Source organism: Hyalella azteca, unplaced genomic scaffold (genome assembly GCF_000764305.2).
Source record: "Hyalella azteca isolate HAZT.00-mixed unplaced genomic scaffold, Hazt_2.0.2 contig7523, whole genome shotgun sequence".
NCBI classification, from domain to species: domain Eukaryota; kingdom Metazoa; phylum Arthropoda; class Malacostraca; order Amphipoda; family Hyalellidae; genus Hyalella; species Hyalella azteca.
Window position 1 is genome coordinate 50,576 of NW_025937646.1, and position 13,938 is coordinate 64,513.

General features: G+C 34.9%; 1 protein-coding gene across 1 annotated transcript in view; it reads right to left on the reverse strand.

Annotated features, from left to right (window-relative positions):
• The window catches only part of LOC108664775 (band 7 protein AGAP004871), a 78,507-nt gene that overhangs the window by 19,988 nt on the left and 44,581 nt on the right, over positions 1-13,938 (reverse strand). The window contains exon 5 of the mRNA XM_047881275.1: positions 7,110-7,271. Coding sequence (XP_047737231.1) covers positions 7,110-7,271 — 162 coding nt within the window. The remainder of the gene's footprint in view (positions 1-7,109; positions 7,272-13,938) is intronic.

Here is a 13,938-nt window from a genome sequence, read left to right on the forward strand (position 1 = left end):
AAGTCCTATTTAAAGTTAAATAATGACCCTGTTCTATTTTAATTTCAGATAGTTAAGGATGATGTTATATAATGGACAAATGAGGTGAACTTTTCAGCTTTCTATCATAAAATTTGTTACTCATCTACCAATGCACCAAGTCCTATTTTTTTTTTAATTTTGCTTCAAAACTCTGTTCATAAACCCTATCAAATGAAATATTTTCTTCTGAAGGTGCCACTTTATTTATTAAAAATTATTTAAAATAATTTTTCTTTTCATTTAGGAGGTAATAAATAACTATCACTATGACTCATGCATGTTAAGTTATGACGAATCCTTCATGGTAAATTATGACGAATCATGCATGTTGAATCGTGCATGATGAATATAAATGTATTAAACAAAGATGATTCACAAAGGCTCCTAGACTGTCATCCTCTCTTTCAAGGTCTGTTTAACAAGGCTTGCATATTATATAAGGCTTTTTAAAAGCTTAATCATCTATTCTATTTAGAAGAATAGATAATTTTAACACACAACATGAATAATTCATACTTTATGCACAATTCTCACAAGATATGCCACGGCTTCATCAAAAACTATTCAAATTTCAGCTGCAATATATTTGCCAAAGCCTATGAGGCCTTGAATAACATATGTCAAGTTTAACGATTTATACCTGACAGCAGATCCCAATTTTAATCAATCACAAAAAAAAACGTTTCTTTCACTCGTCAACAGCGAAGAAATTTGAAGTAAACAGTTTATATATGAGCTGAATATTACAGCCATCTTATTTAACTTTTATTGCTAAGCAGAAAGATGGTAATTCGTAAGTCATGAAAAATATGGTTGATAACGGCTTCGGGGAATGGGTTTCTGTCGATGGTATTTTGCTTTTACTTTTAAAAATATGAGGTACAAGTGTTATAAGATACGTGATTAATAATGGAAAGAGGGAGAGAAGACACCTAGCCCGACTACCTCCACATCATCATTGTCATATTCAGCCATGCTTGGATACTTGAATGTTACTGGAATTCATCAATGATTATTACTATGAATAATTCAACCGAATCGTCACTATCGCTCGAAAATTGCTTTAGCCATAAATTGGTGAAGTTGGCTATTCTCGAGAACAACTCTGCTCACAAATAATAACAAATATATAAAACAAACGAAATTAAATTAACCAATAAAACATTGTATGTGGTTTGCGTAGAGTTGATTTATATTAAAGTTACAAGCGCTTGATAATTTCAGCATATATTATGACATATTTATTTTTCGTTGGTTTCGAGGATTAGGTTTCAATATTTTTCAATAATTACTTTCGAGTGATTTTAAAAAAATTGGGTAGGATATATACAATGAAGAAGTTGTGCTTTAAGGCATAGGAAATGAGGGACCATACTGTCGCGAGATGAGGGAATTTCGGTACGAAATCGGTTTCTAAAATTTATTGAACAAATTTTTATTGAAGTTTACCAGGAAGAAAGTTTTATTGAAGTTTACCAGGAATTTATAAGCAATGAGAATCGCCAGAAAGTTCACCATTTCTTATAAGAGAAAACGTTTCAGAGTCCAGCCTCATCGTCAGTTCAAAACCTAGAACACAGGTACAAACAATTTGAAGCCTAAAATTCGCATTCAAAAATGCAAATATTGTTTGAATGTAAATTTTAGGCTACTGATTGATTGTACCTGTGTTCTAGGTTTTGGACTGACAATGGGGCTGGACTCCGAAACGTTTTCTCTTAAAAGAAATGGTGAACTTTTTGGCAATTTTCTTTGCTTTTGAATTCCTGATAAATTTGCGATTAAAGCAACCAAGTGATTTTAATACTTTAATGAAGTTCTGTGCAAAAATTTCACTTCCCGCAGCAGCAAAATGTGTGAATGATTTTTGCATTCAAAACATGAAGGAATTTGAACCCGGAACGTTTCGCTTATATGCATAAATAAAATTACATCGATTCAAGGTAGAAAATATCTTAAAGTAAATCAAATCATAATCAAGTTTCACTTGATTTGTAAATGTTTTACTCGGAGCGAAGTGAAAAATACCAAAAATTATTGGATGAAAATTATTTTCCGGCGTGAAAAAGTATTTTAAGCTAGACTTAAATTAATTGAACACAGTAATATTCATGTAATATAATATTTTTAACAGACATCATTTATCTTCCGTTCGGTTCACAAAAAAATCAGCATAGCTGGAAATAAATTCAAATTAATTGTACAAGAATTAACAAACAAGTGAACCAAAATAAATTTTATGAGGTACATAAAAATCCCAATTTTCATCACACAATTCACAGGAAGGACAAAAATTGCGAAATTTATATAAAGGCACGAAAAATTAACAACCTTAACCCACGACCAGACGACCAGTCATTGTTATTAATTGATTATTAATTAATTAATTATTAATTATAAATTAATATTATTATTATTAATATTAATGAATATTAATAATAATATTAATTGAAGTGAAGCTCATTTGTCTCAGTTTGCCTGAATCGAAATCTTTGAATTTTGTCGAACGTTAGAAAAATTTTACATTTACTCAAGTTTTGCCTCAAAATTTTACCGTCGTAGGTACACAATATTTCCAATTAGCATTACAAAATTTCAACAGCGAAGGAAACATTATAATATCAATAAAAATTATCATTAAATATTATAAAAATAAAAGTTATATCAATGAAATTTCTTACTACTTAATATTTTCAGAACCATGACTTGTAAAGTTGTGCAACAACCCGGTACTGATCCAATTGGTTTGTTTACATTGTGACTCGAGGGAGATGTGCTCGCCTAGTTTGAATCTGACTAAATTTTGTTTAGGTGAATGGAGGGAAAACAACGAAAACGCGAAGACGTTGCACAATTGACGTTGTGGAAGTGAACGCAGCCAAAGGGAAAACGCAAAGACGTTGCACAATTGACGTTGTTGAAGTGAACGCAGCCAAAGGGAAAACGCGAAGACGTTGCAAAATTAACGTTGTGGATGTGAACGCAGCCAAAGGGAAAACGCGAAGACGTTGCACAATTGACGTTGTGTAAGTGAACGCTGCGCAAGGGAAAACGCGAAGACGTTGCACAATTAACGTTGTGGAAGTGAACGCTGCACAAGGGAAAAAATATAACTCAGTACTCACTGCAGTGAGTGACAGAGAGCGCATTTTCTCGTAGACGAAAACTTGAGGTCACGGACAGACAGACAGACAGACGGACCGACGGACATGGCGAGCACAATAGAGCATTTTTTCCATAAATGAGAGAATGCGCTAAAAAGCGAAGACGTTGCACAATAGACGTTGTGGGGATACAAGGCCAACCCGAGACAAATGGTCCGAGGTAACTGCATTAACTGAGGCCCACATGCAACAGTGGTCTAAAAGGGGCCCCATCTGCTGCCACTATTTTGGTCACTGGTCTGGTCATGAGTCGAATTAGAAAATAGTTAGGAATTTATAACATAATGTAATAAATGATTTAACGTATATAATAAAATAATGGTACTAAAATCAATAAAAAAGCTCGATCCTCAGAACTGGCAGAAAGATTTCGAGGGAAAAGATCGTCGGGTATTTTTCACATAATAAATTGGTCAGAAATTTGTTCAATTGTTATTTCTAAAATGATTTTAAGGCAATAATGTTCACTGATCAAATCCGGTACTAGCCATTCATGCAATAACATTTTGCAGTCAGTAAAACAGACAAAACTTAGTACCTTGCTTCCCAGTGAAAATTTACAGACGCGGCAGCTTCTGATTTGGTTTACCAGAAGCTGGGGCGACTCTAAATTTTGTTAGGGTCCCAGTGAAAATTTACAGACGCGGCAGCTTCTGATTTGGTTTACCAGAAGCTGGGGCGACTCTAAATTTTATTAGGGTTATATGTTTATATCACAATCTAATTCATCGTTAGCTTCAGTTCAGCTATCATTGTTTTCTATAATCTAAACAATTGAAGATTAACTTTCTAACGCTTATTTTCCATAGCCGATAATCTGAATTTAATATTCTTTCTTACGGTCACTGTCAGTTCAGCTATAATTTTCTTCAATGATCTACACAAATGAAGAGCTACTTTCTAACGGTTATTTCCCATAGCTGATACTCTGAATTTAACAGTTTTTCTAATGGTCACTGAATGGGACGATCACACGATACTTTGTACGCTCGCTGCATTTTCTTTCTATTTCGCGTAGATGGAAGGAAGACAGTGAAGAAACTGGATAGAAGGAGGAAACTATCGAATAAAATAAGATAAAGTAATAGAAACAAGTATATATAGAAATAGAAGCTATATCTTTTTTCTTCCCTTTTTTGCAAAGAAGGAGGGAAGACAGTGAAGAAACCGGATACAAGGAAGAAACAATCGAATAAAATAAGATGAAGTAATAGAGGGAAGTATATATAGAGGTACGGACACAAGATAAAACGTCATAAAAAGGAATTGAAGGTAGAGGCAAACACTGTAACGCAGTTAGAGGAAGGTAAGTAAATAAGTCTTCTAGATAAAAAGAGAAATAGAAATAGAAAATAATAATTAGAATGAAGGCTTAGGAAAATGAAGGAAATGAGCAATAAGATAAGAAAGAATAAGTCAACCCAAACAACAAAGCAGGCAGTAGGAGTAAGGAAAATAAGCGCTAGAGAGAGAGGCAGGTCGCGTGACCAGTAGAGGTCGCCATAACAGCAGAATTTGTCCCAAGCCTAATGGCGGGCAGAGGGGACGAGCCAACGTTTAACAATCGATGGATGGATATCCTACGCAGGATATCCATCGCAAGAAGTTATTCCTGGGCCGGATATTCATTCCAGGGAGCGATTCTTAAGCCGGATATCTATTATAGATAGCGAATTCTAAGCCGGATATCCGTTCTAGGGAGCGATTCCTAAGCCAGATATCCATTCCAGGTAGCGATTTCTAAGCCGGATATTAGTTCCAGGCAACAATTCCTAAGCCGGATACCCTTACCATAAAATCACGATGTTCAAAGGCAAAGAAACCAAGTTGGCAGTGATTTAAAAATCCCTATTATGTATATAATATATATTTAGTAATATTTTCTGTATGGCAACATTGCGTGAAAGTATTTAATTGTTCTTATGTTACACTGGCCACCAAAGAATGTGACGCTGATAAATCGTAAAAATTCCACAAAAACTATAAAAGTGGGCGTACTAAACTGCTAAGTTATCACTATCCCCTTGCTAGTGCTACGGGATTTTATTTTAGATATCTTACACGTTTACTATCACAGTCACGAATTATTTCAAGGACTAACAATTTAAAATATCCTACACGTTAACGCCCTAAAATATTGACATGTACACGTTCCAGTTCCAGCCAATACTTTGTTTATTTTTAATACTTTTTAAACCTTCTTGCTGATTGTTTAAAGTATATCTACAATTCAATATTTTCTAAACTTCACGCTCAGATTGCTTCACAGTTTTTTTATTGAAAAATAATATTTGGTTATACAGATACACCGGCTTTTGGAATACACCAGGCATATATCTCCGTATCAAGGGAAAGTGGAGTGGAGATGACATCTTATAAGGAACTTGATCATTAGTGTTCAAGAAATACACATAATGAAGGATCATAGAAGTGGGGAATTATAACCCACAGAACCGAATGCGAAAGAGTCAAAAAATATAATCTGACTTCCAATAATAATAATAGTAATAGAATAAAATTCAATTTTCGGATCAAATTTTGAAAGTCGAAGTCCTGTTCAGGAGAATAAGCTCCGATGAAGTTGAATGACTAAACAGGGGGTATATATATATATATATATTATAGTTTTGCAAGTATAGTATATATGTTTAATAAAATTTCAATATATATTGCTACCCTTTCGCCGATGTAAATAACGATTACTTCATAAATCCAGGCTAGAAAGGTAGCTTTTCCTCGAAGAAAAGTTTTGAACGGCGACCGTGTGATTACCAGGATATAATTTGCAATGGTGCGACACGCCTATCAAGTGCAACCAAAGTAAAAAAATCGAGATGCTCATGGAATTATTTTTGAATGTTTATGCTTGTTGAGTTATAGGAAAGAAAATCAGGATGAGTAGTCGGGCGAAAAGTGCTTCGAAAATTATAGTGGTAACCACTTATCCTAATTAACAATATTTAGTACACGGCGAATAGTAGATAATTAAGGGCAAGATTTTGATCGAATATCAGTGGCTCATTTCGAATATGCAAACTAAACGGAAAAAATACATGTAGTTGATTGAAAATCTTGCTCGTAAGCTTCGGTAATAAAGAACTATCAGGCTCTTTGCTGTTGACTTCTAAATTTTTTCAGCGATTGCTCGCATTAAGAAATTTACTTCGCGTGATCAGAAGAAATAAGACGGTCAAACCATCCCAGGAAATGAATTATCTTCGTGGAGGGAACGGGCTTGAAAATAACAGGAAAAAAATTATATTTAAAAATTATAGGGATACCCAGTAAAAATTTACAGACGCGGCAGCTTCTGATTTGTATTACCAGAAGCTGGGGCGACTCTAAATTTTGTTAGGGTTGCAACTTCAATTATTGGATTCTTTCTTAATTAACAACCGTAATTTTAAGGCGTTTTTCCAATTATTTGGCACTTTTTATGACGGACGTCCTGAAGAGTATATTTTAATCAGTCATCACAAATCGGACTCAGTCATCGCTTAACTGCTTAATTCACACGCGGCACCGGAGTTATCGGTCTTAAAATTCAAAACTAACAACTGAAAATTGATGCCCAGACAACTTGAAAATCTCACTAAAGCTAAATCTAATCGGCACATTTGTTTTTACAACAATATCAAAATCCTCCTATTTAATTAGACATTGAGAATCACTGGGCCCAGTGGTTACAGTTCAGAGAACCAGGATTGGAGCAGAGAGGCGCGGGTTCGATCCCAGCTCTGTGCGCCAGTTTCTGGTCAGAATCGGCGAGGAGGCCGGGCGGTTAAGCGTAGCAGAATTGTAGCAGTGAGTTGCGAGTTCGAGACCGCAAAATGCTATGAATATAAGAATCGGCGACAGGCCTACGGCCTACTAAACGCTGAAACCGCTATTATTATTATTTATTAGTATAAAAGAAAGACTTACATCTCGACGCGCTCTACTTTGACCCCCCAAGGGTCGGTGGCCTCATCGAGGGAGCTTTGCATGGTGGATGAGATGGACTCTCTCTCGCTCAGAATCTCAGCTAAGTTGCGAGTACCGAGCACATTGCGCAGAGTTGTTGCCGCCAACAGCCGAGTTGAGTGGCTGTTTGCCCGAACAATCCCAAACATTGGGTGGTGACAAACGCAAACATGAGGTGGTGACAAACGCAAACATGAAGTGGTGACAAACGCAAACATGAGGTGGTGAGGTGGTGAAGGTGACAAACATGGTGGACAAACGCAAACATGAGGTGGTGACAAACGCAAACATGAGGTGGTAACAAGGGCAAATATGAGGTGGTGACAAACGCAAACATGAGGTGGTGAGGTGGTGAAGGTGACAAACATGGTGGACAAACGCAAACATGAGGTGGTGAGGTGGTGAAGGGTGACAAACGTGTGGAAAACCGAACGGTGAGATGAGGCGATTAGGGAATGACAGTCATCAGAATAAGGTGATGAAAAATTGAAAATAAAAAGAGACAGTGATCAATTGAGTGCTAACCGCAAACCCAGGGTAGCGAATGAGATTAGTTGTTGTAAGAAATTGTGGTACAGACTCAAGTATTGGGGTGGAAATTTAATGTTTTTATGGTCAATACATATAATGATGGTTTAGGCGAGGATGGATCGGCGCTTGATAAGATGAGTAGAATGAGTAGACGGCAATCGATTAAACATGACAATGATTAATGGTTGAGTACGTTAACGGTTAATTAATGGAACAGATATAGTGTATTTGAATTGCAAATACAGTAACGGCAATGTGAATAAATAATAAAAAATAAGTGTTTTGTTACGGTATCAGTAGTTGACAAATGATTCAGATAAATAAATTGTAGTAATGAATGTTAAAAACAAATAATTTTGCGAGTTAGTGATGCGTTTGATGAGAAATTGTTGGTAGGTCGGCAATTGTTCGGGCAAACAGACATATATTGCAATTAGATAACCCCATATCGGGTTATTTTCAAAATTGGTACGCAAGCGCAAGCAATATTTGAGAGAGGTTGACGATGCGATAAAAATTCGGTCATTAATAAACATGTTTGAACGGCGGGCAACATTCGCAGATTTTTGATGAACATGCATCATTTAATGGGACACATAATTTTCATCAATTAAATTTAAAAAATTCATTTGATGACGTGTTGAATTTGCTCTTGATTTTTTATTCATGAAATAAGCAGTGACAGCAGCAGCTCGCATTGTATTGATAACAATAAAGATATAAACTTATTATACCGACACAAATGACACGTACAATAGCGATGGGACCGTCACAAATGACACGTAGAGTAAATACAATGCAATACAATGCATACGATATCACAATGATGAGACAGAGGCGAGGGCGGGGGAGAAAGCCAGAGAAGCAGAGAGGAAACGAAGAGAAATTACAGTGAAAAATAGAACATGGAGGAGGTAGGGACAACTTTAGGATAAATACCAACAAAAATTTACGATTTTTTTATAAATTTAACGCAATTTATGTCAGTTTTAACAGCCATTATTGTAACAAGATTAAATTATTAGGGAATTCATATGTTTGCGTTTGATATAAGTTGTTTATGACGGCAGTAACAACAGTGTAAACCATGCCACTCAAAAATTATGATATTTTTATAATATAAAAAAGATAGTTCCGTATTATGCAAAAGTTGTGGGTAGGTTAACGCAGGAAATACGGGAATTTGCATCAAGTATACGTATAAAATATGAATTAATTCATGAAAATATGAAATAGATTCAGAAAACGTAGTAATGATGTAGGAAGTAGCGGAGAAGTCGTGGTTAAGAGAAGGGTTAGATTAGGATGAGTTAGGATACACATCACAAACATGTAAGCAACATAGCAGCTTGCGCACAAATTGGGATAGTAACATGTTGTTGATTTGTTATTAATATGTTGTTATTAACGCGTTATTAACATGTTGTTGACATGTTATTAATACGTTATTAACATGTTGTTAACATGTTATTAACACGTTATTAACATGTTGTTGACATATTATTAACATATTATCAACATGTTATAAACATATTATTTACATATTATTAACATGTTGTTGACATATTATTAACACGTTATTAACATGTTGTTGACATATTATTAACATATTATCAACATGTTATAAACATATTATTTACATATTATTAACATGTTATTAACATGTTGTTGACATATTGTTAACACGTTATTAACATGTCCTTTACATATTATCAACATGTTATAAACATATTATTAACATGTTATTAACATGTTATTAACATGTTATTGACGTATTATTAGCATGTTATTAACATGTTATAAATATGTTATTAACATGTTGTTGACGTAATCACGGCACTCGTAAGCAGGTGTAAGCGGTACGAAACATTGTTATTGTATGGCCATGCGTCGTACGTATTGCCATGGTGAAGCAGGATTTACTTTAGGCGATTAATACCAAGAATTTTACAATATGTATAAAAAAATTTTGTATAAGCACAAAAGCAGTTCAGTAATAATTGCGTGAGCTTAAGTTCAGCCAGGTGCGAATAAAGTTAAATTGTATGCACCAACAATAAAATTTAGTTTAATACAGAATAAGTTTAATAATAATTTTAATAAGACTCCCTTGACAGCAGTTGGTTGGTAGTCGAGATGACGCCTCCAGGTAGACGGGTTAGTAAAAAGTAACGCACATTTTTATTCAAACGTCGTGATGGAAATTATGAATTATTTGTACACAGAAAATAGAATTAATACGACATGTTCATGATGAAATTTTATAAGAAAATTATTTATGGTTTGTCAGGATGAGAGTTTGTGTGAAGAAAAGTTTGTTTGTATTGAGATGGTTAGAGATAAAACATAAGGCATTAGTCAGAGTGGAAGAAAAATTGTATAAGAAATTGTATGAGAAATATGTAGACAATAGGAATATTGTAATATAATTGTTTTTCAAATTAATATAGTGTACATGAGTGTAATAAAAACGATTTTTAGGGATTAGAGATAACACTTATGCGTGTATATGTAAGATGGTTTTAGGGTATGAGATGAATGAGCGATGAGTGAGTGGCAGGTTAACAGCGCATGTTAACGATTCCCATTCCATACATGTGAGATATTTTTTTAGTGTATGATATGAATGAGCGAAGAGTGAGTGGCAGGTTAACGATTCCCATTCCACATCCAGGCAGCATGTAGGGAGGGGGAGGAGGGAAGGGGGAAAAAGAACAGAAATTAGAGTCCGTGGAAATGTTTTAAATTCTACTATACTAACATATGCTATTTATTATATTTTCATGTACTGAACATTCCAAAATATTTTATTTTCTGAATACTTGTTTAAATTCTAGCAAACTTCACTTTTAACAATTCACAGAAATTGAGAGATTTCGTTAAAAATTCTGTCAATATATAAAATATATTTGTATATTCCATAATTCAGTTTCTTATGATCAAAATCCATATAAACATGTTTCACTTGTAAACGAAATTCCTAAAAGTTAAAGAATCTCATGACACATAATAAAATTATTTATTATTACTTAGTTATAAAGCACGAGGTGATACCGGTATTGTGTTTCACACAAGATTGTAACCCTATAGTACATTTTGTACTGCACTTTTCCAGTTGTGACATTTCGAGTACAGTGCTACTGCAAAGTGCTCAAGTGCTTCAATGATTATACATTGATTGATGAAACCGAGTTGCTTGATGAAATTAAAATAATTTCCCAGCACATCTACAGCCATTACAGTACTACATTAACATTATGTAATACTGTATTTATGTAATATCGGCCCCAGAGCGTTGAACAACCAATGCAATAGTTTGCAGCAACGGTACAATAATTTTTTTTTGTTCTGGAACTTAACACCGTTTGGTACGGTTAACTGTTATTTTGAATGATGTTGAAAGCAACTACACTGTGAGGAAAATCACCGGCATTCTAGTGGACGGTCGGAACGTGAAAAGAAACGCCGTATGACCATTTTTACTCGAATTTAACACTAAAATCCCGTACAACATCTGAAAAAAAACGGCGATTCGGTTTATCTTCACGTGGCGGCCGGTAACTAGAAAGCCGTCGAAACCGTTTTTTCTAACAGTGTAGATAGTGCCAATGAAGAAACATCTAAAATAATTATTGGCTGTTCTTTAAAGCCAATAAAAATAATATAACAAAATTCTTGGTTGTTCTTTACCGTTGGTGACGCCACAAGGGATCGTAACGTACATATTTCTTCAGTATAACGCCGTGGAACAAATAAAAATAACGCATAGATGAGTTAAACAATAACTTTTCCGAATAAAACGAGATAAATAACGAAAGATGCAGAAAATAGAAACATCGAAAGCATGGCAGTAAATCAAGTACAGGATGCAGCTATACAAAGAAAGGATGCAGTGCACGAGCGTCTAATTTACCACGCTAGCTCTAACAAAATTCAGAGTCGCCCCAGCTTCTGGTAATCAGAAGATGCCGCGTCTGTAAATTTAGAGTCGCCCCAGCTTCTGGTAATCAGAAGCTGCTGCGCCTGTAAATTTTCACGCAACTAGTTCGGGACTATTTCTTTTTATTTATTTCTCTACGCATTACCATATATCTATCAATTTTTATTTCCATTAAATGCCAAAAAAAAAATAGAATGATTCAACGCTATCAGAATTGAGATCAGCCTCAGCATCTGATTACTCGAATCAAAAATAAAAATTTAATACTAAATTCAAATTCGAATATTAAATTCATATTCGAATATCTAATTCGAATTCGAATATTAAGTTCGAATTTGAATTTAATATTCGAATTCAAATTTAGTATTCAAATTCGAATTCTAATTTAATATTCGAAATTGAGAAATTTCGGTGATGCGTGTGAATATTTTCTTCTGGCTACTCGAATTAAAATCTGCCACGCCTCTGAATTTGGGCTGTTACAGCTTCTAATTTCGGACAATCAAAAGCCAGAGCTTTTTCAAACTTCTGTTCGTAAAAAGGTTAGTCCTGAATATTGTGAGATAATCGACTGAACATTAAGTACTTTCTCACTATCAAGGTTCTTGTAGTATGGACTTGTTTCGTCCATGAAGAAATAGACCGAGCTGTGTAGGCATTTGATAAGACAACTCAAAATGTTCGATATAAGAATTAATCGCACCCCAATTATCATGACTATGTGAGTGCAAGCAAACAGCATCAATTAACTTAATTGTACAATCTCAAAAAGTACCATGTAACAGCTCTCTGGGCTCTGGGATTCAGACGATTTCAAAAGATATTTTAATACCAAAACATGAAATATTGAATTACCCCATAATTAGGGAACCCCATGTCTCTAAGCATTTAGAAGGAGCCATGAAACCAAATAATATAATTTGTCATCAGATCTGTTAATTTTACGCGTGTTTGACTATTAAGATCTCAAACTTGCACATGCGCTAGGTGCTACGGTTGCGCATCTAATTCACTTAAAATATAGATGGTCTTTGCTGCATGCAAATAGCAATGAGAGCAAGGAAATTAACCTAAGAATCTAATCATTATTCGTATCCAGGACTAGCAATAATGAGACATTTAAACATGGGGAATGCAATAAGAGACATGCAGAGGATCTAAGAATATAAAGCCGGCGACTGCAACGTCCAGAAACACAACAAAGGGTAACTAAAGCAAATGATCGAGTTGCATGCTAGCCGGAAGGTGGACTCATTCCCTCTCATATTCAACTCACTCTCACGTCCATGCACACATCGACATACACGAGAACACTGATAACGAGTCTTTCCCAAGATGCATTACATTATTAATAAATCCTGCCTTTCAATAAAAAAACTGTATAATATTTTCCATTGAAAGTAGAAATAGCTTTCATGAGTCAGCCGAACTTTCGTTGCGCTTCTTTAAAGAACCAATCTCTCATGTATGCTTGACATACGGAAGCATTGATCATATGTTGCGTAAACGACAGAAAGATTTTAATGAAACGTATCAACATGAGAAATGAACACACGTGTACAAGCAACCACAGCTTGGCAACGGTTCCTCGTTTGAAACGCAGAAAAATATTAAAAAAATCGCAAGTTTGATCACAGTCTTGAAAGTAGATTCGGATCTCATATTTTCATCGTATTTTCCAACGCCTAAATTCACATGTGGCACTGCCAGAAAAAAAAGTTGTACTGAGGCCAGTCGCTTGTCGGGTCGCAGGGAGGTTATGCGTGTACAACAAATGGAGTATGAAACCAGCTCGTGTAATGATATATCCAAGATTCAATGATGGATTGTCTTAGAAAATTAAAAATACCTACACGTCATCGGCCATACTTCCAAAATTCACTAAGTGAACGTAAGGATTTACGCTCTATTTTCTTGTCTATGATTGGTGGATTTTGCTTGAAAGGCCGTCAATGATTGGCTGATGAACTTACGATCTCTTAACTGTTTTTAAAAGAGTGGCTTGAAAGGCCGTCAATGATTGGCTGATGAACTTACGATCTCTTAACTTTTTTGAAAGTATAGGCCCATGTCTTTCAATTCACCTGCGCAGCCCAAATCTATGCAAGAGCAACTGCCCTGATTGACACTTTATGCAGTCATATTGTTGCAACAGACATAAATGATCAAGCACTATTATGATCGAGTTCTTACAATTTCTCTGTTCAATATAATACTAACTTTACCAGTCCAATGAATCATGTTAAAAACTAAAACAAATGGAACTAGCCTAGTTATTTATTCCAACTTAATTGCGATAAAATGCGATATTGGAAGGAA